This window comes from Phyllostomus hastatus, unplaced genomic scaffold (assembly GCF_019186645.2).
Source record: "Phyllostomus hastatus isolate PE091 unplaced genomic scaffold, TTU_PhHast_1.1 phas_contig_148, whole genome shotgun sequence".
Classification (NCBI taxonomy): domain Eukaryota; kingdom Metazoa; phylum Chordata; class Mammalia; order Chiroptera; family Phyllostomidae; genus Phyllostomus; species Phyllostomus hastatus.
The window spans coordinates 7,856,942-7,882,437 of record NW_025333607.1 but is presented as its reverse complement, the minus strand read 5'-3'; the positions used below and the strand labels follow the sequence as shown (position 1 = coordinate 7,882,437).

Genomic DNA, 25,496 nt, shown 5'->3' with positions numbered 1-25,496 from the left:
CTCCTGCGCAGTCTCTCACTTGCTGGTGACTGTCCAGTCCACATCCCTAGCCCAGGAATTTCATGGCTTCAGAGTCATCTGTCAAACTTCTGCAGATCCCAAGCACTCAGCACTTTCAACACAGAACTCATCGCTGCCTCCTCTAGACTTGCTACCGCCACGACTCTATGCTCCCTCTGTTGGTGGTACCATCATCCAACCTAAAAACTCAAACCAAACCAAGAGCGTTATTCTTGTCTCCCTCTCTTCCTCCCAACATCCTGTGGGTATCACCTCCTAAATGCCTCTTAAGCAGACCTCCCCTCTCCATCCCTGCTCTATTCGGATACAAATGTCCTCACTGTTTTTACTGGGGCTATTGTTACAACCTCTTAACTGGGCTTCCTGTCTCGCATCCTCCACCGACCCTTGCTCCTTCTCATAGCTTGACATGCCACCAGAAGGGATCGGAGCCATTGTGTAAAACTGTCCAATGACCTCTGCCCGCATGCCACATCCTGAATAGGGCAACGATTTCAAAGCCTTCATAGGAAGTACAGCACTTCCCACAATCTAGGGCTCACCAAGCTTTCAAACCGTCTGCCTCTACTGATAGTTTTCACAGACTCAGTGCCCAGGGTCATCGCCACCCCCTCGTTCGTGCTGGCTCCTCTCCCGGAGTGCTTCTCTCCTTCCTCCCACCCTTTCACTCACCAATTCCCACTGGCACTCACGCCTGACCTCAGTCACAACTGCCCCTGAAAAGTATTCCCCCTTGTTGCCATTCCCTGCCACCTGTCTCCCGGAAGGATTGGCTGTCCCTCCTTCATGGTCCCACAGCATCGTGAGCACACAGACTTAAAGATACCACTTATTTTTATGCCCCAAGGCCTCGCTATGGCTACTTTACATGTGTTCGCCCAGACACTGCTCCACAGACCCTTTGAAGGACGTGAGTAGCACTGCTCTCGCTTTATATCAGAGGAAACTGAAGTACAAAGAGACTGGTGAATGACACAGCATGTAAGTGGATGAGATGGGGTTCAGTAACAACGACCACACTGTATTAAAGTCATGTGTAATTGTGTCTTCTGCCCCTCTAGGCCGAGTAGCTTAGGGAGAGGCAGTCTAATTCCCATTTGCATTCCTAGTGCCTGAATTTTTGTTGTCGGATGGGTTAGTGGCTGGATAAATAGCCAGTGAGGTAGAAATAACATTCAGGTTTTGGAATCTAACAGATATGGTTTAAATTCCAGTTTGTTCACCCACTGAATGACCCTCATGATTTGGGGTAAATTGTCAAACCTCTTGGGATCTTCATTTTCTTATCTAACAGGTTTAATAAAATCTCTAACATTAGTGTGACGATCAGCTAAACTAGGTGGAAAATCCTTGTAACCAAACTTAAATATATGTAAGTAGGAGCATAAAAATGATAACTATTGATGCTATTGTTTGCATGAAACCAGGTATAGTCTAGCTTGGAGAAGATGGAGATGACATCACAGAGCTGCTTTCGAAGAGCTGAAGTGTGGTCCCAGAGACAAGAGGGTGCGGACCTCACTCCATGTTGATTCCAAGGAGGGCGGAGCCTAAACCCGCAGAAGTTAGAGGAAGAGATTTCCGTTCTAAGTACAGGGAATGGCTACTGTTTGGGGGAATTCTCACAGTGGAGTAACCAGCCCTGTGAGGTGGTGAGCACTTCCTCACCAGGACTATTCGGAAAAGGGGGCGCTACTTGTCAGAAACATGGTGAAGAGAGGGACTGATGAGAAGACGCCAGCAGTCAGCTTTCTTTGGCACATGTCACAATGACAGCCCCATGTAGCTGGAAATACCGCGTTTATTGATGTCTATCGATGTGTTGTGAAGATAAACCTAATAATACTCTCATTTGGGGAGTTTTCTAAAAGCATATAAATTAGTATATAAAAGGGGACAAGTACATCAATTAAAGGAGATAGGGTAGATTTCTTAGCCCTTCTATCACTTCAGTGAGTTCCTTCTGGCAAAATCACATGAAGAGGTATTCCCAAAGGTCTCTGAGCAGTTTCTAACTGCTCTCCAATCTATTCCTGTATGAGATAGACATTGACTGACCCCCTACTGCATTCAAGGTCCTATTCTAGACCCTGTGACAACTGCCGGGAACAGAGCTGCTGTGAAAAAAACCCTGCCCTCAGGGAGCTTGCCTTATTCCACATAGTTTTTCATGACTTTTCAATCCCAATGAGAAAAGGAAAATACCAGTAGCCCAGTGTCTAGTAGCTTAGGCCAGCATGGGGAAGGGGGCAGAATTCCGTCTCTAACCTGGTCTGACTTTCCAAAGCCTTAAAAGCCTGAGACGAGACAGATTAATATTTTGACAATTAGGGACAATTTAATTTGCCACTTTTTATTAGAAAACGGAAGTAAAAACTGTCCTTCCCTTCGTGACGACGCACCATGCCTGGAGGTCTATGAAGCTGTAAGACCACCCCACCACTAGACACGTGCAAAGGTTAATCCAATAGATCCAGTGCCGCAAAGGGCAACTTCGCTGGTTAGGGAAGCAGAGGTGGATTGCAGAATAAGCATGACAAAGTCTCCCAACATGGGCCACCATTTCTCCAGGTCTTCATTTTTACTTAGTAACTTTTAAACAAAAAATATACAGCAGATAAAAAAAAATCTAGGATAAAACATTTTAATGAGGAAAAATAATATTTTAAATTAAATTTCACTTAATTTTATAAATGTCCTTGGCCCATTCACATAAACTGTATTCTTAATGCAAATGCAAGCAAAAACTATTCTTTTCTATTTCTTCCATCATTTTCCTTTTCCATATAGATTTTCCTGTACTCACAGGGAACCAAGTAGAATTTAAATCCAAAAAAACTCTCAGGTCATTTACTGGCAACGCCACCTTATTTCCATCCTCCTTCCAGAAGGCCACACAACGTGCTGGTCATGTATCTGGTTGTTTCTAGTGATGGACACTCATACTTCTCCCAGGCAGTTTTTTCCTTACTAAGCTGCTCTAATTATTATAATTTTCAACTGTATAACTAGCAGGTCTCTCTCTCTCTCCCCCCCTCTCTTTCTCTCTCTCCCCACCCCTCTCCCTCTCACTCTGTCTCCCTCCCTCTCTCTCTCTCCCTCTCTCTCTCTCCAGTGTACCCTTGTGGAATGACATATCTGGAGTTTGCTTTGAAAATATTTCAGAAAGATGCACATAATTACTTGTATAACTAAAAAGTAAAAGAAAATTAAGTCTACCACAGATAGTTTGGATCTTTAGTGAGTCACCAAATTCCACTCTCTTTGAGGGCAGATAAGAACACTCATCTTTATTTACTCACTCCATTTTTTTTTTTTTTTTGCTAGTACTTAGAACATTTCCTAGCAGGCAACAGGCATTCAACAACTATCAGTGGAATAAATGGAAAACCCAGTTGGTTTCTCCTGTCAATGTGAACTTCTTATTAATTTGGAAAATGCCATGTATATTGCAATTTCCCCATGCTTTATACATGCTATTCATCCACCTGAAATATTTTTACCATTTATGATCAACCGTTGAACTTGGACTTATCAATCCACATACAACTATTGCAGCAAGGTTCAACTATCGTCCTAAGCCAGAAGGGCCAATCATCTGTTGGACTTTGTATCTCCCTATTCTACAGAACATGTGCGAGTGAAATAAAGTAAAGGGAAAGATTTCAATAAAATAGATCTGGATTCAAGTTTGGTTCCACTAATAGCTATATGAGCTTGAGCTAGTCCTGAAATTATTTGAGCCCCAACTTCCTTGAGTAGAAACTGGGGTGATGAAGGCAGGACACCTGAGCATCGAGCACTGAGCTAACTAACTTTTAAGAAGCTCTCAAAAAAATGACAGCTGTCAGTGATACTCTCTTATTGCATTTATTTGTTTACATATATTTATCTCTGACTATAATTTGTATTCCCTGAAGTCAAGGACCGTGCGTTCACTTCTGTGTGCCTTGTGTTTGAAATAGAGAGGAAGCACTAAGACTTTGTGTGGAAGAAAACGTACTTTCAACTATGCTAATGACCATGACCCTCCTTAATGTGGATATAAAGCGTCCAGTGGTGGGTCGCATGTAAACCTCAAGCCAAGAGCACCAAATCCCAATACAAACTACTAAAGCTCTTCAATGTGATACATAATCTGTACAATTATTTGTGGATGGCTGTTACTTTATTCATTATATTCAGAAGGAAACACCTATTTGGATAACTATAAAAAGAAAAGGTAAATTCCTGGAGTTTGCATGTACTTATATATGTATACTTCTTACATATACACTTACATACTCAATAATGTATACAAATATGTTGAATAAGGAAATTTATAAGATTGAACCTCATTCTTCTCTTATCTGTCGTGCATCTTGGTGCATAACATCTTCCTGGCTATTACTTATCACCTTTAAAATTGGTATGTGACTATGTGAATTTTATTTTTTGAAAAATACCAAATACTGAAATCTTGTAAACTTGAAGGGTCATTTAGCAACATTATTAAAAACATAACATAAGATAGAGTTCTTGGAAAATTGTGTTACAGTTAAATCCAAATATTTTTTTTAAATACTGTTAAAGGCTGTTGGCATAACTGAGTAATTCCAATCATGCTGGCTTTTGTTTAATTTAAAGACCTTCCTAATCCAAAAAGATTCTGTATTGTGTCCAACAGCTGATGTTGGAAAGTATGAGTTAGGCCCCCAATGAAAAAAAAACTCTAGCTAGAGGATAGGAAGAACAAAAGTCTCTTAGGTGTTCCCACTGGAAAATGGGTTCTGACTTTTGGTGTAATTTGAAAAGTCATTGGCATTTACACTTCAACTTTTAATATGTTTGCATGTACCTCTGCAAACCCCCACTTAGATAGTCCACCTTTACCAACGTCCCTTACATAGCAAGTTCATGCGGACAGTGTCACTGGAGATGAGTCATTTTAGCTGGGTATAGAAGGATCAGTTGGCATTTCCCAATTGAAAATGAAAAATGAAGTAGCTGCAGGACCTCAGTCATGGAGAATGAAACATTCACATAGAGAGGAACTGTAAATGGCTTTAATCCCATGGTGACTGTGTACTATGTATTTGAAAACTATGCTTTCGTGTGATAATTTGCTTATACTGGGTCTCTGTGAGAAATAGTATCTTATGGCTTTGAATGAATCTAAGTTGGCTATTGCACTAAAAAAAACACATTTTTGCACAATGTACTTTGTAACACAATCATGAATTTGAATTGAAATGTCAGAGATCTAATCATCTCTAATTGACTATTGTTTTTACAAGGCAGTTGCGTCAGAAAAGTATGCAACTGGTGAAAATGAGAAAGTACAACTTTACTATTTTTTTTCTAGAAGGAGCAAATGGCATCAAATCTTAGAATTAAATGACTAATGGCATGATTTTCTTCTCATTAACTCTCCCATCCACAAGACAAAGTTACTACTAAATTAATGAAAAGTCTAAGAGTCCTGAGAAATGGTCATTGGAACCCAGTACATGTACCATACATATTGTCTGTGGGAGGGAAGATCAATGAGAAGAAAGATACTGGAAGCTTATTGACTCTGGAAAGAAAATATCTTAAATGAAAACTTTTTTTCCCCAAAGCTTATGTAAAGAAATGTAAGCATCTCAAACAGAAAAACATTACAGTAGCCAACATAGTATTGACTAGATGGAACTTATGACATGATACAATTTTTTAAAGAAGTACTTACAGTGTCACAAGTTCGATTCCCAGTCAGGGTACATGCCTGGGTTGCAGGCCATGACCCCCAGCAACTGCACATGGATGTTTCTCTCTCTCTTTCTCCCTCCCTTCCCTCTCTAAAAATAAATAAATAAAATCTTAAAAAAATAAGTACTTACATATTACCTTGTATACAGAAAAATCTAAATAATGACTTTATACCACCCTCACCACCCCTAAAAATTAGAAACATATGTTTAGTTCCTTCCATCTCCTGTTTCCTCCGTTTGTGTCAAAATCATGACTATCTTTTATTTAAGTTACTTCCTAAGTCTCCCACATTCTATGCTTACCAGAGCAGTATTTTCAAAACATAAATCATTATCACTCCAGTTTCCTAAATACAATTCTTTAGTGGCTGGATGTTGCATTTAGAATAAAATGTAATGTCCTTATATAGTGTATAAACTTTACTATGTGAACTCTCCCATTTCATACTGAAATGTCCAAGAATACAGGAGCATTTAGACTTTTGTTCTGCCTGAGATGCCTCCCTTCCCACCCTTCATTCTCCTTCCCACCTTTTCCACACACACACACACACACACACACACACACACACCCCTCATCCATGTAGTCTTCCTGCCCAGCAGGGCTAAGTTGACTTTCGGGACCTGGTTGGTGCATGTCCCTGTGGTTTTAGTGCCTTCTAGTGCCCTGCACTCAGCCTGTATCTGAGTCACAAAAGGTTGCTCACAATTCCAAGAATGCACTCATCTTATGCCATTGAACTGGATGATTCTTCTGCTAAAGTTGTTTTCAATAAATTTTCTCATCGGTCAAGTATTCATATGTCATGACTCCATTCTCACCAGTACAGTATTCTTATGTCATAACTAAAGCATCAGGCTTACTATATTTTAGTGTAATTATTTGTTTGTATGTTTTCCCTCCAAGCATCAAGCAACACATCTTGACAATAAAAGGTGCTCAGTAAATGTCAATTCTGAGTTGCACTACCTTGAAGGACAACACATATTTGGCTAAACTTTGCTGACTTAAACAGACCAGGTGCAGTACTTTGTAGACATGCCTGATGGAAAAGAAATCCCAACAAGAAGAAGTACATGCATTGAAAAGGCAGCTCCACTGTTTTAGATGAGAATATGAGGATAATGCAAATTTGACAGACTCCTTGTAAAAATGTACATTACAGCACTGGCCAAGTAGCTCAGTTGTTTAGAGCATCCATCATCGTGATACACCAAGGTTGTGGGTTTGATCCCTGGTCAGGGCACACACAAGAATCAACCAATGAATGCATAAATAAGTGGAACAACAAATTGATGTTTCTTCTTCTCTCTCTAAAATGAATAAGTTAAAAAAATTAAAATACATTACATTAGACAGATACACACAATGCAATAGAAGACAGGTTCATGTAGAAATGCCATATAAAAGAAAAAATAGAGCTCAACAAGAATGATTCTGTTAGTACCCCTTCCACTCTTTCATAAGCCATGCTAAAGCACACTGTAATTTGAAAGATTCTTGTTCTTACCTATTTTCTAAATACAATATATCTTAGAATAGGAATTTTCCTATTGCATCATTTTTATGCTAAGGATGACCTTGGACCTTCAGTAGGGAATAGTAATTCTCAATTTAACAGAAAATGGACCATGGAACTCACTGTAAGTGGGTGAAGCATAGCAAAAGACATACCAAAATTATGGGTATGGGTTTTTTTCCAGACCACACGTCTGTACAATTCTGACCTTAGTTATGAATTCTGTGGTAATGAGCCAAACCTCATGTATGAATATTTTGTATCCCTCAGATTTAAACCTGAGACACCCCTGGCCTCGTGGATCAACAGACGGTCCAAGTCCAAATAGTAGCAACACTGGTGACTGCTCATGTTCTTTCCCATGCTTGAAGTCCCCCTTTTCTTTCTCCTGCACACAACTTTCCTGATCTTTCAAAGTCCATTTTAAGTATAACTTTCCAAGGATATCTAATCATTACCTCCTCTGTGTTTCTACAGTATCTTATTTATATAACTAAAAAATACTTGTTATACCATATAGCAGTATACATATGCATAAATATATGCATACCTACAACCACTGGTCTTCTCATTAGTCTATGAGCTATAAGGGGGGAGTCCATGTTTTAATTTTTTATTTTCTAGTGATTTGATAAATATTGGCTGAATGGTCATTATTAGACTATAATATCTCTGATTCCTTACTGATCTAAATTTCATAAATTTTATTATTCTATCCAATTTTATGAGATAACCAACCCATTAAATAGTTAAGTTGCCTTTCGAGAAAGCATTTTGGTAGGAAATATCAAGAATCTGAAAAAAAAAGTTCACTGCCTCTAATCCAGTAATTATAATTCTAAAAATCTATATTAAGGAAGTAATAAGAAATATAGTACAAAGGTTATAAATAAGAATGTTCAACACAATATTTCTGAAGAGCAGAAAAACTGGTGAAAGTTATTTCTTACAAGAATCAAATTATCCATTAAATTATGGCACAACTATAAGAGATTATTATGAAACCATCTTAAATGTTTTTAAAGTCTATTAAGAAACCTGAGAAATGTTATTAAAATTTTCAGTGGGAAAAACATATATAAAAGTGAATACAGATGTCCAGGCAACCGAAATGATAAATTAATTAATAGGCTGAGACTTCCTTCTGTTGAAAACACATAGCAATGAACAAGGACATAAAACAAGAAAACCAAACAGACACAATATACTTAAAAAAAAATACCATCTCCTTGGACCAGAACTGGGAGAGAAACCCAAGTTAATAAGCAGTGCCCAAGTGAGAGGTGACTGAGTGTGCGTGTGGAGGAGAGGTAGAGGTCTTGGCTTACGCAGAGACTGCTGATGGGAGAGTCACAAGGCAGGGAATGGAACCAACCGGTCTCCCTGCTGAAAACCCAGAGCTGATGTGGGCTCCCCCAAGCCAGGAAAGGAGGGTAGAAACAGTGACAGCCCCTGTGCAGCTGGGGCAGCAAGAGCAGGCAAACACGGATATCCAGGCATGATCTGAGTCAAGTCCTTCACTAACCTGGAGACTGACTCTGCAATGGACCTACTATGCCCACAGGGCAGGAGCCCAGGCTGCTGATCGAAGGTTTGGTTCTGGCCAAAGGCAGGCCAAGTCAATGCAATGGAACAACCAAGGAAGTGCAGGATTTGGGGAGTTGGGAGAAAGGAAAGAGCAAAAGACAGGCAGATTGATAGACAGTTTCTGTCACAGCTCTTGAAGTCTTCAATCACAAGACTTCAAGCTGACACAAAAGCAATCACAGATGATGCAGAAATGCTTGGGTATGTACGGCTATGTTCCCACTGTGCTTTATTTACAAAGGAGGCCTCATTCAGCTCTCTAACAGCTGTTTCTAATCAACATTCTACTACCACAAAGAAAATTAATGAGTAGGATGACATCTTATAAGTATTAACAAGTAAAAGATGGATTCATTTCAGAGGAAACAAAATATAGAAAATGCAAAAAGGACTTTAATATATTTTTGTAAACTTCAAAAAGATAAAGGAAAAATAATATGCAAAAAAGAACAAAAATTCATTTAATGGTAAAAATAGTATGGTAAAAAACATACTAAAAATCCTGGAAACAAAGCAATTGTCGTGATTTAGAAATACCTGCATTGATAATATAAACACCAGGTTGGACAGAATCAAAGAAAGAATTAATGAACTGGAAGGCAATGCTGAGGAATGCATGAAGATTATACAAAAAGGGGTGGATTTTTAAATAGGAAAGAGAAGTTAGGAGACATGAGGGTTAGACTAAGCAGCTTTCATGTACATCTAAAATGAGTTTCAGAAAAAGAGGGGAAAAGTAATGAATACATGAATAGATAATTACTGAGAATTCTTAAGATATTAAAAGACACTCATTTTCAGGTTGGAAGTTCTTACTAAGTACATAGAAAAGTAACAAATAAATAAATTAAATAAACCTATATGAAACATATTAAAGCTAAGCCAAAGATGGGAAAAATAATTAAAAAATTATAAAAGTCACCAAAGGGAGAAGACAGATTATTCATAAAAGAATAACAATTAGATTGGAAACAGACTTACCAGTGATAAGAGATGGCAGAAGAAAAATAAGTTCCCTTCAAAATATTAATAAAAAATAAGTTGACCTAGATTACTTGACTCAGCAAAATAATCATTCAAAAATGAGGAGGAAATTTTTTCCATCATTTTTGAACTAACAGTTTAGCGTGCCCCAGCCCTCATGGAGGCAACAACTAAATGAGAAGGGTACAAATAGGATGTGATAACGCTAGCATAAGGATTGATTAAATACCCTGGCAAATATTATTACCTAATGAATACAAACTATCAGTAATTTTTAAAAGAAAAATAATAGGACTAAAACTGAAAAATCACTAGAAGAAAGATGAAAAGTAGTTTAATTATTAGTCAGAATGTTCTAAAACAATTATCTTATTTGGGAAGATAAATATACGAATCAATGTATAGCATGTTATAAAATTACATAAATTGCCAAAAATATGTCAACATGGAAGACCAGCCAACACAATAACAGAAACACTATCTATAGCTTCCCAAATATATTGGAAGAGCCAGGGAGAGAACACAGAACAATTTGTCAAGACAATAAAAAAAAAAGGAAGACATGATGCACATGTAGATAGATTAAATTATCCAACTATAAGGCAAAGAATATATGAATGAACAAAAACTACAAAAATTATACGCATTATAGCTCAAATTGTATAATTCATACATGTGTAACACACACACGCCAGATAAAAATATACCAAAATATTAAGGTTATTTACCATTGGGCTGTAGGATTATAAGTAAATATATTTTCTACACAATGATTTTCAGTATTCTCTAATCTTCCATGCTGAACTGATATTCATTTTAAATTGCAGTAAAAACTTATTTTAAAAGAAGATATTGGTTGCACTTGAACTGAGTTTATAACGTCATTTTTCTTTCTTCAAACAAAAAATAAATATCAGATATTTACAATTGTAAAAATAGTTGGCGTAAACACAAATAAATCAATACTAACAATTTGACTCGGTTTTCCCTTATCTCTGGATACTGAAATTACTTCAACTTGAAGATAGAGTTAACTAATTTTAAACATTTTTGAGCCAGGCACTGGAGGTGACGGAAGGCACAGAGGATACAGGGAAGAATTTGCATGAAAGCATTCTCGCCCAGTTCCGGTAACTTAATTACCCAATGCTCAGTACGTGTTGAGTTGATTTAAGTCATGTGGCAAGTGCTACAGTTTCTACCCAAGGAAGGCACTGGACCAGAAATCATCATTCGGCATGACTTCATCATGCAAGGCTGCTGACAGCCAGAAGAGATCAAAAGCAGATCAGGTTGCTTAACAAACCACATGTCACCGAGCCCCGAGAGCCAGGGGCACCCTGTGGAAATCTCGGGAACAAGCAGAGAAACCGAACGCAGTGGATGCTCTGCTCTTACAGCGTTAACATGAGATTCAGTTGTCATGAAAACGTCTGGGCCATCACACACCACTTCTCAGTCTTTCCTTAAACGTAAGGCAAGCCTCTAAACTGAGGCAGATGAAATGATTCCGCCAGAAAATGAGTGTCTTAATGGCTTTTCTTATCTCTTTATCTAACTAATCATACTAGTCATTCCATTTTTTCCTTATTATGAATAGGCAGTGTTTACTGGATATTTATCAAATGGAAAGTATGGCGATAAATTCTTTACGTGTATCATCTCATTTTTTTTAAACCTTCTTAAGACAACTTGCTTCTGAAAAATGTGGACAGGATATTTGATTCTTTTTCTAATGATTTCAGTCCTCACCTGACGATACATTCCCTGATTTTGGAGAGAGAGGAACTGGGAAGGAGGGGCTGGGCAGGGAAGACAGAGAGAAAAACACTGATGTGAAAGAGAAACATCAATCAGTTGCCTCCTGTAGCACCCTGACCAGGGATCTTTGATCCCTGCAACCTAGGTATGTGCCCTGAACAGGAATCAAACCCACAACCTTTTAGTGTACGGGATAACACTCCAACCAACTTAGACACCCAGCCAGGGCTCGACCTCTCCTAAATGAATCACCTAATGTAATCACTTAGAAGGAATCATTTTTACTAGACTACACTTACCAAAATACACATTATTTTAAACTAATTATACAAAATAACATAATACAGTCATCTCCCATTTGACTCCCATTTAGTCAAATGTTTGCACATATCACATTTATTTAGACCCATCTCATTCCAAAAAGGGACATGAGGCAGTTTTATTTTATGCCTTGTAGGTAGGAAATGCTACATTCATGCTGAATCCTTCCCAGAAATTGAATTTAATTAAGTTTTGGCTCGCGAGATTTCCTTCCTTGTGTTACAAAACATCTTCTTTTCTATACAAAATCTCAAATTTTGGAAAAGCAAAAAAAAAAATAAGAGATATGATTAAATTATGCTTTTTGTCAGTGTTTAAAGGATGCCTCAGCCTTGTAAATAGCTCAAGCTGTTCACATTGCATGAGAACAGCAGGATATAACTGCATTATCATGAACTGGAGTTTCGTTCCCCCACCTTCGCTGTAAGCTTGTCAGAGACAAGCGCCACCCTTCCATTACTAACATGGAACCAGGCCTGCGGCCTGCGCTTCTTGAAATGTGCTCCACCAACTAGAGAACCGACCAGATGTTCTGCGGAAAGCAAATGCTCCCTGGTCAAATACATTGGAGAACTGCTAACCCTTCTCTCAGAGAACACCGTGAATTCTTTATGTTTACTCGGTCATGAAACCACCCCGTTTCTAGGACACCAAATCATCACAAACTGTTCACACACTCGAGAAAATACTATGGTAGGGAAATGCTTAGGTGCTAGTTGAGGAAGTAGACCTTTCAGAGAAGTCTGCCTTATTACACATAAAGAGTAAACCCTTCAAGTTAAAATCATTACCGTCTTACCCCTCTGAAGCACTCAAACATTGCTAAGATACACCGTCTGTAGCCACCACATTGCTTGGGAAGACCGAAGTACAATAGGAAATAGGACAATGGAGTGTTTACTGGTCCTTTTCAAACCCATCACGTGGGGTCTGTGAGTTCTCTGTTTAGCTCTATCTAAGTCTTGTGAGAACGTGCTGTTTTCATGGCTACATGTATATTTAATAATGATTGTAAGAAAGCATATAGGTATGAAAATAAATGCGGTAACATTCCAACCTTTGGCCAACATAAATCTCCTAGTAGTAAGATGACCATTCTCTCCTTTATGAAACAGCCTGTAAACTATAAAATGCTGCTTTACAAGACTGAATCGTTGATCAAAGTGTAAACCATTTCCGATACCCCAGAAATGCTAGCAAACCAATAAGCCAATATACCTGCTATAATTCTGAACCATGATAAACAGTATATATGAATAGTGTGTTTTTTCTTGTTTTTAAGAATCATGCTTAAATACATAGTAACAGTGTTCTACAAACATAACATAATTTTATTTATTTTTAAAACAAGGAAGTCATCCTTGGGTTCAGGAAATGACCACCCACATTGGGGAGTGTCCCCAGCACTGCAAATGGGCCGTATGCTCAGGGTCGTTACAAATGTTGCTGAGTGTTTAGGCATTACCAGCAAACTATGTAATGTTACTGTGCTGATTCTGATCCATATAGATCAATATGGATCAGCATTTCAAAACTGGGGTGGAATCACTTAAAAAGTTACATCATCTTTTTGGTTTCTGGACAGGAGTAATTTTCCTGCAGTAACACATCAAATGAAAATCTCATGTAAATGTATTCACTCCCTGTCTGTGCTTAATAGAATTATTGGGTTGGCCAAAAAGTCCATTTAGTTTTTTCCATAAAATAAAAGCCACATTTTTCATTTTCACCAATAATTGTATTGACGTTGGTATTTTGAGTATGTTGGCTATCTCCCGCAACGGGCTTGTAGTGGGTACAGGCCAGGGGTGCTGCTAAACATCTTCCAATGGATCAGACAGCTCTGCAGCAAAGAGTTATTTGGCCAAAATGGTAATAGTACCAAGAAACTTTGCAAACCACTTTTGACGCAGATGACTGATCACAGCACCTTCTCCATATATTGCACACATCTTTTTTTGCATTTCAACTGCATTTTGAACTTTCTTGAAACAATAAAGCACAGTACACTGAAAATGCTGTGTATCTTCTTCCATCTTCAATATTAAAATGGTTGCACAAAAACTCACCAATTTTGATAAGATTTTTTTAAAAAGCATGCTGATATGACAGCTGTCACAATGCAATCTAACAAAGCTGTTTCAAATGAAGTTAAAGACAACTAAGCACTACTAGGCCCACTGTATGGAAAAAAAACGAATGAACTTTTTGGCCAACCCAATACATAGAAGTTTACATTGATAGCTGAGGTGTTCTTGGCCCCATACTAATAAGGAACCTCGTGAACAGGGAATAAAAGGGATTTTACTTACAGAAATAATTTTTTTAAAGATTTTATTTATTTATTTTTAGAGAGAAGGGAAGAGAGGGAGAAAAATATCGGCTCACAAACTAGTCATGTGCCCTGACTGGGAATTGAACCCATGACCTTTTGGTTTGCAGGCCGGGCCTCAATCCACTGAGCCACACTAGCCAGGGCCAGAAATAGTTTTAAAAGTGTAAACTATTTGCCTTTGTGTAAATGTTACTTCTAATTTAGAAATCTGAAGAACTTTAGACTCTCTTCAAAATGGTTTGATATAAGATCTTCTCAACTAACAATAAAACATACACGCATGTGCTTTTTGACGAAATATGTGAAGGAAGATATTTTGTTCCCAGGAAAGTTTACAAGCCTCAAAATCTTGGGCAAGTACACGAAGGGAGGGTTGGGAAGGACTCATCATCCTTTCACAACGACAAGATAAATGTACAAATGTTCTTGGCTATAAAGGAAAAACAAGACAATCAAATTTCCTCCTGATGAAAAAGACTGCGATTCAAATAACCAAGATTTTTCCAAAACTAAATTTCTAATACACATCACTTTTTACATAACAAAGGAATAGGATTTCCTTGACACGCCAAGTAATTTTTAATTCTACAAGCCTGTGAAAGGCATTCCATCCAAGAACACTGAAAAGTTTGTCTTCTCTCTTTAAAAAAACATCGACCCTTGCGTATGTAGTTTTACACACATGTTCACCAATATGTTGTGAGCAACTTTTCCCTTTCAATAAATATCATTCGGGTTTAAAGGCCAAAAAAAAAAAAAGCACAAATAACGAGCATGAGTTTCTCTAAGGTTGTAAGTTACCTTTCAAGTCTTTCTTTAGTTTTCTGAGATCTTTTTGAAAATCTTCAAACTTCATCTGGGACGCCTGGAAAAGGTCCTGGGGTTCCGGTAACGGGAAAACACACTGTTCTTTTCCGGCATCCTGATCAGCAGGAAACACATAATTTTTCAACAAATCAGCATTAATATGAAGAAGGATCACACAATAGCAATAATGGCAAAACAATGAAAACAAACAAGGCCCAATCATTCAACAATAAAGAATACCAAAACGTACCTATACGCAAAACTCGTCTTACCTCGTCAAAATTCCGAAGATAATAGGAGACAATGTATGACAAAAGGCTTCTGCTATTGTCCTAGGCAGAAAAACCAAAGTAAGTCAAAATGCATTTTTTGAAAATTATTAAAGATGCAGTGTTCAATAAAATAAACTCTGAGAATTCAGTGTGTACAGATGAGAACACTTAGGATGGAACGTGAAATTGTCTATTTCAAATGACGTGAGGGACTGCACCTAAGGATGGCCCCGAGGACCCCGTTTTCCCCAGGGCTCCCGTCTCGGCTCCGAGAGCTCGGCGCAGCTGGTGCAGGGCGGAGTGTCAGCTACAAACGCTTTCCAGTTTTCCCTCCCTTCCATCAGGAAGTCAGTTTACTGATCTTTATCTTTTGTTACTAAGAGGTGAAACTGCTGTCTTTATGAAGCATTCTTTTTTTAATTATTTTTTTTGCATGGCTCCAAGTCTGTACTAGATCATCTGAATGTGGAAGACCAAACGTGTATTTATATAATGAACATGTATAAAGGACCCACGGACAAAGCCAAAGCGGGTAGGATGGAGGGTGGGGGTGGGTAGGGTGGGGGAAAGTGGTGGGGGGAAAACGGAGACAACTGTGTTCGAACGTTAATAATAAAAAAAATTAAAATTAGCCCTGGCTAGCGTAGCTTAGCGGACTGAGCGTGGGCTGCGAACTAAAGCATCACAGGTTTGATTCCCAGTCAGGCCCCCAGCTCATGCCTGGGCTGCAGGCCATGACCCCCAGCAGCTGTACATTGATGTTTCTCTCTCTCTTTCTCCCTCCCTTCCCTCTCTAAAAATAAATAAATTAAAAAAATTAAAATTAAAAAAAATCCCTAGGATACTAACTACATTCCCTAGAATGTTCAGCCTAACTATAACTTTCCCCATATTTATAGCAAGAATAACATCCCTGTATAAATGAGCTTGACGTGATATGGTAACACACCTATTAGAGACGATCTTCATAGTAATATGTAGTAGCAGTAGTGGTAGTAATGATTACTAATAATGCAATATCTATTACACAGGAATACATAGCAACATTAATATTAACAAAATATACTTATTAGAAACAAGATTTGCTTGCAAAATAATGTAAGCTATTTGACCTCCTTTTACTTTTCTAAGCTATAAATCAGTGAAACGGTTAGCAGTATTTGAAACAATTAACAAGACATTTATTGAATGCCTGCTAATAGCATGCTGAGCGAAAACTCTAAGGGCCCTGAGTAGCAGGCAGGTTTAAAGATGGTATTAAAGAGGACACGTATATTCATTTTACAGAAAAAGAACCACATCAGGAAGAGTTTGCATAGCGTTTGTGAGAACACAAGTGAATTTCTTTTGTAAAAACTCCTGCTCCCTGAATCATTGTTTAATTTTTATCTAGATTACTCCTCAATGATTTAAATGAATTAGATTTCACTTACTGGGGAATTGAATAAGATATGTCAACCAAATAAAATAAATCCTTTGTTCATATATAAAATGATTATGAAAATCACTTCAGATACATTTGTTTTAGGTTTTATTTATTTATTTTTAGAGAGAGGGGGAGGCAAGGGAGAAAGGGAAGAAGAGAAACTTCAACGTGAGAAAGAAACACGATTTTTCATTCCACTTATTTATGCAGTCATTGGTTGATTCTTGTATGTGCCCCAACCAGGGACTAAACCCGCAACTGTGCCACATACCTTGAAAGGGCACTGAACCAGCAACCTTCCAGTTTGTGGGTCGATGCCCAACCAGCTGATCCACACCAGTCAGGGCCAGATACATTTTTATAAATTAAACGTTAGGTCAATGTCACATATATTCCTACGTTATTTTCAAAAGTTACTGTTTCAATCCAACAAGCAGTTGCTAAGAACTATTCAGGAACTACCACGTGTTCAGAGAGCTTTGGTTTTTGAGAAATGTGCTTCAGAAGGTTGACATACTGAAGGTCCCTCTGAAAGTACACATCATACAAATAAAATAGCATTTGAACACATGCAGCCAATGAACATCAAAAATCTTATATGTTGTTGGTGTTCCAAGAAGGGACTCTTGTCTTCCTCAATTTTGGAAACACACAGCCTGTGTCTGCATGGACGTGTGACTGAATAAACACATTGTTGGCCAATGGAAAAAAACAGGCAGCGCCTCTTTCTTAGGAGGGAGATTTAGTTTATTATCTAGGAAGAACAAGTTGATGTATTTTCATCTCTATAGGCCAATTGCTTACTTACGTTCAATAGTATAAAAACCTCTTCACAATTTCCTTCGTTAAACAGGTCTGTGTGGACACTCTCTTATCAGAGAAACAGATTTCTTCTATTTTCAAAGTTCATAGTCTCAGACTTCAACTCTTACTACCACAGTTGTTTCCCTAAACTTGTATTTGTACTGACACTCTCATAGTCTCTTAGATGTTAATTTTAAGGAAACACACCTATCAAAGTGGGACCAAAAAGTAATTAGGCTGCAAAAAGACTCAGGTGTTCTGATACATGCCAGCATCAAGGAGATGATATGCAGAAAAACAATCATCTTTTATTTACAAACTATTTTTCCTCATCTTTGTTTTGCTTAAAATGGAGGGGAAAAAGAAAGTAATGGATATACTGTCTAATTTATGGAAATTAATTAGTCATCAGGGTCCAAAAAGATAAATATTAGCACCCACGGTAGAGTGAAAAAAATTATTTTTATTTTAAAATATTGACTACTTAATTATTCATTACACATAGAACTCAAAACCACTCACTTTAGGAAACATTATTATTCACTAAATCACAAATATATGATAGCCATGACTTTTACCTAGTTCAGAACACAAAGAAACTTTTGAACTTGGGATTTAAAGAAATATTTATTGCAACTGGGTTATAGGCAGGCTTATTCCTAAACAAGACGACAAACCCTCCACGCGCCCACATTCACTCGTGCAAAATACTTACACTGCTCTTGACGTCTTTGAGCTTCGGGAGAATGTCCAACCCGAAGCCGTCCGCCTGCCCCCGAGTCTTATTCCCACCATTCATGTAGTTGCCAAAGGCCAATACCAAGCCCAGAACCTGCATCACCCCGGGGCCATTTTTCAAGGTCTGTCAAACAGAATGAAGAGCAACTTCTCTGTTATACAGCGTTTTATTTGATGTATCGTTAAGCTCATGGCTGATACCCATGTTATGCTAATTGTTTTGGGTCATATCCAAACTTTATTATTGTTCATTATTATATTTAAAGAGTCATGTTTCCAAAGTGGAAAAAAGTCTAGGCCATTTCTAAGAAAGAAGTAAGATTTATACAATGACAACTACTACAGAATAATGTCATTGCTGTCATCCTGGGCAACAGGCATTTTTGGCATCGTTGTGGTAAACTAAAACACAGTTATAAGTATTAATGTCCAAATTTAGATTTATCCCTGAAAAATTCATACTTACTTCTCCAAAACACAAAGTTTAACCTGAATTCGCAGGCCACTTCCTCTGAAAATGTGCCTTCGATAACTACTCACAGCTTTTCAAAATAATTTGCCAGAATGAGAAGAAATGGTTCTATTGATTTGTGACAAACTGTTTTAAATGTCAATATTGCTAATTTCTGCCAAGAGTTTAGTCTTTGTTTTCAGGAGAATACTGATCTTCTGTGGAACCACACGGCTGTTCCTAAATCATGTGGTTGGAATCATGCACATTTTATTGAGGGACCCTTCCAAATACGAAGGAAAGGAAAGAGAATGCCCTGAAATTGCATTTAATTGGAAGTACGATGTATGAGAGGACCATGAACAGTGAAGGTTCTGCTTTGACAAAAGCAGAAGGGACAAAAGTCTCCAGAGGTCCATCAGCAATGACCACATTCGGGCACAGGGGTCCCCTGCGGACCAGTGCGCCTGCCTGCATACCTGCTTTGTTCTGGAACCTCAAACACAGTGTGGTTTCTTCTGTAGGTCTGCTACGCTTCAAATTGTATGAGCACTTAGAATAAATAAAAACTTTTTTGAAATATGAACATGCCTGTACCCAATTACGTATCAGAATCCAAGCTTCAGCCCTCTGCACATCACCACCCACCTCACATAACTTCTGCAGCAACTCCAGTTTGCGACGAATTGAGCAAATGCTCTCTGAAAATGTGGACTGGAACAGGATGCAAAAGACTCGCTCGGAAAAGTTGGGGATGAGGGACAGCTCATAAAGAAACCTAAGGAAATAACGCCAAGTTAAGAGGGAAAACATAACATATAAGCAGATGTTCAACCTCATATCATTCGTAACTATGAACAGAAGACACGGAATTTCCCGAGTGGAGGGAACCCGCCCCTAGCCCCCTGGACGCCCCCCTGCAGAGGTGTAAGGCGTGCTTACTGTTCGGGCTTGTCCAGAGACTTGGCGTTTTCCTTGTCTTTGGAGGACCGGCCATGCTTTTCAATTTTTTCCAGTTCGTCTGACTGTGCCCTCTGCAAATCAAAAGCCAAGCTGATTTTCAAAATCAGGTCCATGGAATCTCTTAGATAATGGTGATCGTAATACAGCGAAACTATACACATTTTCATATTTCCTAGCATTTCTCTATAGTAAAGCTTGACTTCACTCATGAGGCATTAAAGTGTAAATATGCTTAATGAAAACCAGATCATCTCGAAATCTTCCAAAAAATGTTATTGACTATCAGTGATCTGGCCAAACATTTACTTATTCAAGCATGTTTTAAAACAATATGGCCTTCTCTCGCTTTTTGGCTGTTTATAATACTCTCCAGAATGCAAGAATTTCATTTTAAAGTAGTATTTCTTATAAAGGAATCAATTAAATTTGGAAATGAGTTGATTCTAAGGTTGTTATAAGATTGTTAAAGGAAAAAAATACTTATTTAACTATTGCAATCATTGTTTATGGATATTTTTTTCTTAGGGGAAAGAAAAATGCAATTGAATTATTAAGTCATGGAACAAAAATAAAAGGTTTTGATCCTTTTGCTGAATTTTCTTTTTGCTACAAAAAAGGTCTGAGGCTTCTTCTCTTCCTAAAAGTGTTTTCTTTCAACCCTTTATGAAATCAAGCTAAAAATGTGTCATTCTAAATTTGTTTCTTTATAGAGAGGATCTTCTGCATTTTTAACTGAAGGTAGAAGACTTAATAGACTTGGAGAATCACAAATCTATTCTTCTTTATGGAGGATTTGGAGGATTTTTATCTGTAATCTTACCTTTTTTATCATTCACAAACATGTTGCAAAGCAATCAAATACTACCTTTTCTAAATGCATTGACAGGTGTGAAGAAACTAGCGTAACTTAAATTACAGTCCAGTCCTCAGAACTTAAGATCCTTTCAACGTTATTTTTTGTTTCGACAGAAAAGTAGTTTGACCAAGAGCTGCTGTAGAAGACAGAACCTGAGAGATTTCTAGAGACTCTCTCTATTTCATCTAACAAAGCTACGTTCTGTTTTGTAGTCACTGGTTTCGAAATGGAGGTTTTCGGCTGATGAGATTAAAGAAGACAAGTTCCTCAAAGGAAGCGTTTTTTAACAGGGGAAGAGGATTTGATGACAGATCAGTGAATCTTCCACAGGCTTGATAAATTTTGCTTTGGGAATATGACGGAACAAAAGGATATAAAGAAATAAAGGGGGTGCATTTAATGTAAATAGGTTAAGCTACTCCAAAACTTTAGAAATTTAGACCCTTCATTTAGAATTGCAATTACATGGTTCTTTGAAACATTCTTTAAAAGTGCATTTATTGATTTTAGAGATAGAGGAAGGGAGGGAGGGAGAGGGAGGGAGAGGGAGGGAGGGGGAGGGAGAGAAACATTGCTGTGAAAGAGAAACATCCATTGGTCGCCTCCCACACATGCCCTGTCCAGGGATCAAACCCGCAGCCTTTGGGTGTACGGGATGAAGCTCCAGCTAACTGAGCCACACTGGCCAGGGCAGTAAGCTTACTTTTTTTCCTCCCTGTGGCCTTGCCCACAAATTGTAGGAGAGTAAACACCACGTCATTTACTTATAGTTACCACTCATAAGAATGAGCCCCAGATTAATATAATTTATGATGTATAGTTAATAGTCATTTTTTCATAGAAAAAACTAAACCAGTAATTAAACAGCAACAAAGAAGGCCTCCCAAATCAAGGTAGAAGACAGAGGTGATAAGAGGCAGGATACTAATAACAGGACAATATAAGAAATACTGAGAACATGATGATATGCAGATAATGCCAACTGTTTCGCAGCATGCTTAGAGTACCGTGGAGGTCCTTATGAGCTCATTTGAGCTCCAAGATAGATAGCTGTGGATGCATATAGTAAAGTTAGTCCTTTCCGTGGTAGGACACAAAGAGGTAAGTAAAGAAGGAAGTAGCTGTGCCCAGAAAAGGTGCATCCACTTTCACTCTTCTTTGCCTTCATTCACCACAACCCTCTCATGCACCCATCACTCCCGTCATATGCAGGAATACTTAAGAATATAATGGTATATACAACAAGTAGGCCTGAAGCATAACAGGATTTTTTAAGCAACATTAACCAAATATGCAAGTTTCCTCTACTCACTAATACACCATGACCAACTGTTTCTATCCCATCACCTTGACTTTCTTCTTGCAAAACATGAAGGATCAAGCAAAAGTCAATTATTTGCCACCTTCGAAGGACACAAACTCTCATTCTTATCAGCAACCACACACTGTATGTCAAACTTGTTCCAGCAATCGTCTGGATGACGTTTGCTCTGCTGGGCCTTCTAAGTAAATTTAGTCTCAACTGTTCTTCTCTGGTCCACAAGTTTAAGGTACTCAACAGGGTCAGGCTTCTAAAAAGATGAATTTCAGGGATTCATTCATCCACGCATTTAAAGGTCTATTGTTTACTAGGCATTACGCCAGACACCAGGGATAAAAAGATCCATGTGAGACTTCAACCCAGCATACAACATAGTAAGTTGTTCACAACACCACTCTTATTTGCATAACTCTTGTATAGTCATCCTCTTCCACGGCTTTTTAAACCTATGTGCAACTCTCTATATATGAAGAGGATGCTGATGATTGCACTACCATATTCATGGTGATGGGAGTCATTTGTTAAAATAGGTTGATTCTTCCTATGGCCAAAGATAAGGGCAAAGTAGCTACATGTTTACACATCAGTTAATAAAACAAAGAAATTTCCAAGTTCCAAACATTCAAATAATAAACTTTCCCCCTCCCAGTCTCAAATCCTTCCCAGTCAAACATCCCTTATAAGATTAAATCTTTCAGTCTCTTGTAATACAAGGATTTTTTTGGCTTCTGCTCAAGATGGTGGAGTAGGTAAAGGCTGTGTTCATGTCTTCCTATGGCCACATCAAAATTACAACTAACTTACCGAACCACCGCCAGTTAGAACTGAAGACCAGCTGAGCAGAACTCCTATAACTAAGGATTTAAGGAAGAAGCCACATCAAGGCTGGTAGGTTGGGTAGTGATGCAGGATGAACGGGTTCCAAGACCACGGTGTGGCAATTAAGATTGGGAGCGACATCTCCACTGTGCATGCTTCCTGTTGAGTGAGGGGCCCGGCCCCACCCTGGACTCCCTAGACCTGGGCACCAGAGCCAGGAACAGGAGACCCCACAACATGCGGCTGTGAAAGCCAGTGGGGATTGCATCCAGGAAGGAAAGAGGGCTGCTGGAGGCGAAGGCTACGCTCTTACAAGGCCACACGTAGATTCACTTGTTCACAAACCTACTCGCTCTCAACTCTGGCAAAAGGACAGCAGCTCAAAGAGCACCAAGGGCATATGGGGGGAACTAACTTGAGTAACTTAAGGGCAAGGGATAGAGGGACAGGGGTCAGATCACCTCTCTCCAGGGACAGAAGTGCTGGCAGGTGCCACTGTTCTTCTGTGGAGGTCCCCCTCCACCCAGCCAGGACAGCAGAGGCAGGTGCCAAATCTGAGCTCTCTGTTACCCTGGCTGATGCTGCTTCCTGGGTTGTGATTTTCTGAGACCCTGCCACAATGAACTCACCCACCGGGTCCGAGCCTCTTCCAAAGGCTCCACCACACAAAACAGCAAAAAGAAAAAGAAAAAGAGAAAAAATAATTTTAAGAAGTGATGACAGTTTAAGAAACTTCTGGGACAACATCAGTCCTACCAACATTTGCATCATAGGAGTACCAGAAGGAGAAGAGAGGCAGAGAGGGATTGAAGAAATAATGACTGGAAATTTCCCTAAGCTGGTAAAGGAGGTAGACATACAAGTCCAGGAAGTACAGAGAGCACCAAGTCAAATGAACCCAAAGAGGCCCACAGCAAGATGCACCATAATTAAAATGCCAAAGGTCAAAGACAAAGAGAGAATCTCAAAAGCAGCAAAAGAAAAGCAATTAGCTCTGTACAAGGGAGCTGCCTTGTACAGCTAGTTTCTGCTAGATTATCGGCTAGTTTCTGAATGGAAACTTTGCATTCCAGAAGGGAGTACGTGAAATATTCAACATGAAAAGCGAATACCTACAACCAGGATTGCTCCAACCAGCAAGGCTATTACTTAGAATCAAAGGAAAGACAGAATTTCTAAAACAAGAAAAAGTCAAAGGAATCCCTCACCACCAAACCAGCATTACAAGACTCCTGTTAAAGGGATTAAAGCAGGAGCTGGTTCCTTAAAAGATAAACAAAATTGATCATTGCTTACCCAGATTCATTAAGGAAAAAAGCAAGAGGCCCCAAATACATGAAATCAGAAGTGAAAGTGACAACTGATACCACAGACATACAAAGGATTATAAGAAAACACTACAAGCAATTATATGCCAACTAATAGGACAACCAGGAAGAAATGGATAGATTTTTAGAAATATCCAAACAGGCCCTGGCTGGTGTAGCTCAGTGGATTGAGCTTAGGCTGTGAACCAAAGCATCACAGGTTCGATTCCCAGTCAGGGCACATGCCTGCGTTGCAGGCCACGGCCCCCAGCAACTGCACATTGATGTCTCTCTCTCTCTCTGTCTCTCTCTCTCTCTGTCTCTCTCTCTCTCTCTCCCTCCATTCCCTCTCTGGAAATAAATAAATAAAATCTTAAAAAAAAAAGAAATATCCAAACAACCAAGAGTGAATCAGGAAGAAGGAGAAAATCTGAACAGACTGATAACTACTAACAAAATTGAATCAGTAACCAAAAAACTCCCCACAAACAAAAGTCCTGGAGCAGACGCCTTCACAGGCAACCAAGTGAATGGGACAGTACAGCGTGAGGCAAAAGGAGGTTTATAGTTGTGAGCACACAGAACAGAGTTTATTCTTATATTATTTAATAATTATTGTACTGTTTTCCATATAAACTGTAAACCTACTTTTGCTCACCTTTGTATATTCATAGGGGTTGATTTTAAAATACATGAGGAACTCCTACAACTCAATAGCAATGACAACAAATCCTGATCACCCCCTGCCCCAGCATCAACTCCAATTCCCCTATGTACTAATTTCCAGAGACCGCAACTCTCACCCAAAATACATGATAGTTTTTCACGTCTAGACCTTTGATCAAACTGCTCCATCTTCTGGGAACATCTCAACTCTTCTCTCAAACACATCGCCTTCTACCTCAGGAGAACAACTCTAAGTATTGCCTAACTATGGAGATTATCCCAGCTCCCCCAAGACCTGTTTGCTCTTCAGCAGCTATCCTGCTTTTTCCGCGGAACTCTATCCTAGCACTCATCACGTGCAATTATTTAGTTACATACTTGACGGCCATCATTTGATTGGGGGAGAAATCTGTATGTAAGGTACATTATGGGTGAAACAGCACTTACTATGTTGGACTGGGAATTTCTTAGCTATTTTAAGGGGAGATACTTTTGCGTTATGTGAAAAACAATTTAAAAGATTCTCCTGAACATGACACATCCAAGAGTTTATGGGTGGTCTGTAAACTATTTGTGAATGCATACTTCCTCTAATCTTGAAAACTAGCTGTTCAAGAGATCCACTTTTGGGGCACATACATTCAGATCTCATAGCCCCCAGATTGTCCTTTGCCAGGTACAATAAACTGAGCTATCTTTAAATGCAAAGGGCTGAGGGGGATTTGCAAAATAGCGGCCGCACACACACAGCAAACTGAAGTTGTGTGTCGAAGGACTGAACGGCTCTTCAGGGACCTAAAATTTC

General features: G+C 38.7%; 1 protein-coding gene across 1 annotated transcript in view; it reads right to left on the bottom strand.

Annotated features, from left to right (window-relative positions):
- The window catches only part of FMN2 (formin 2), a 268,694-nt gene that overhangs the window by 86,576 nt on the left and 156,622 nt on the right, over positions 1–25,496 (bottom strand). Inside the window, exons 9-13 of the mRNA XM_045818459.1 lie at positions 19,702–19,793; positions 19,408–19,537; positions 18,286–18,432; positions 15,341–15,400; positions 15,063–15,183 (exon numbers count right to left, since the gene is read on the bottom strand). Coding sequence (XP_045674415.1) covers positions 15,063–15,183; positions 15,341–15,400; positions 18,286–18,432; positions 19,408–19,537; positions 19,702–19,793 — 550 coding nt within the window. The remainder of the gene's footprint in view (positions 1–15,062; positions 15,184–15,340; positions 15,401–18,285; positions 18,433–19,407; positions 19,538–19,701; positions 19,794–25,496) is intronic.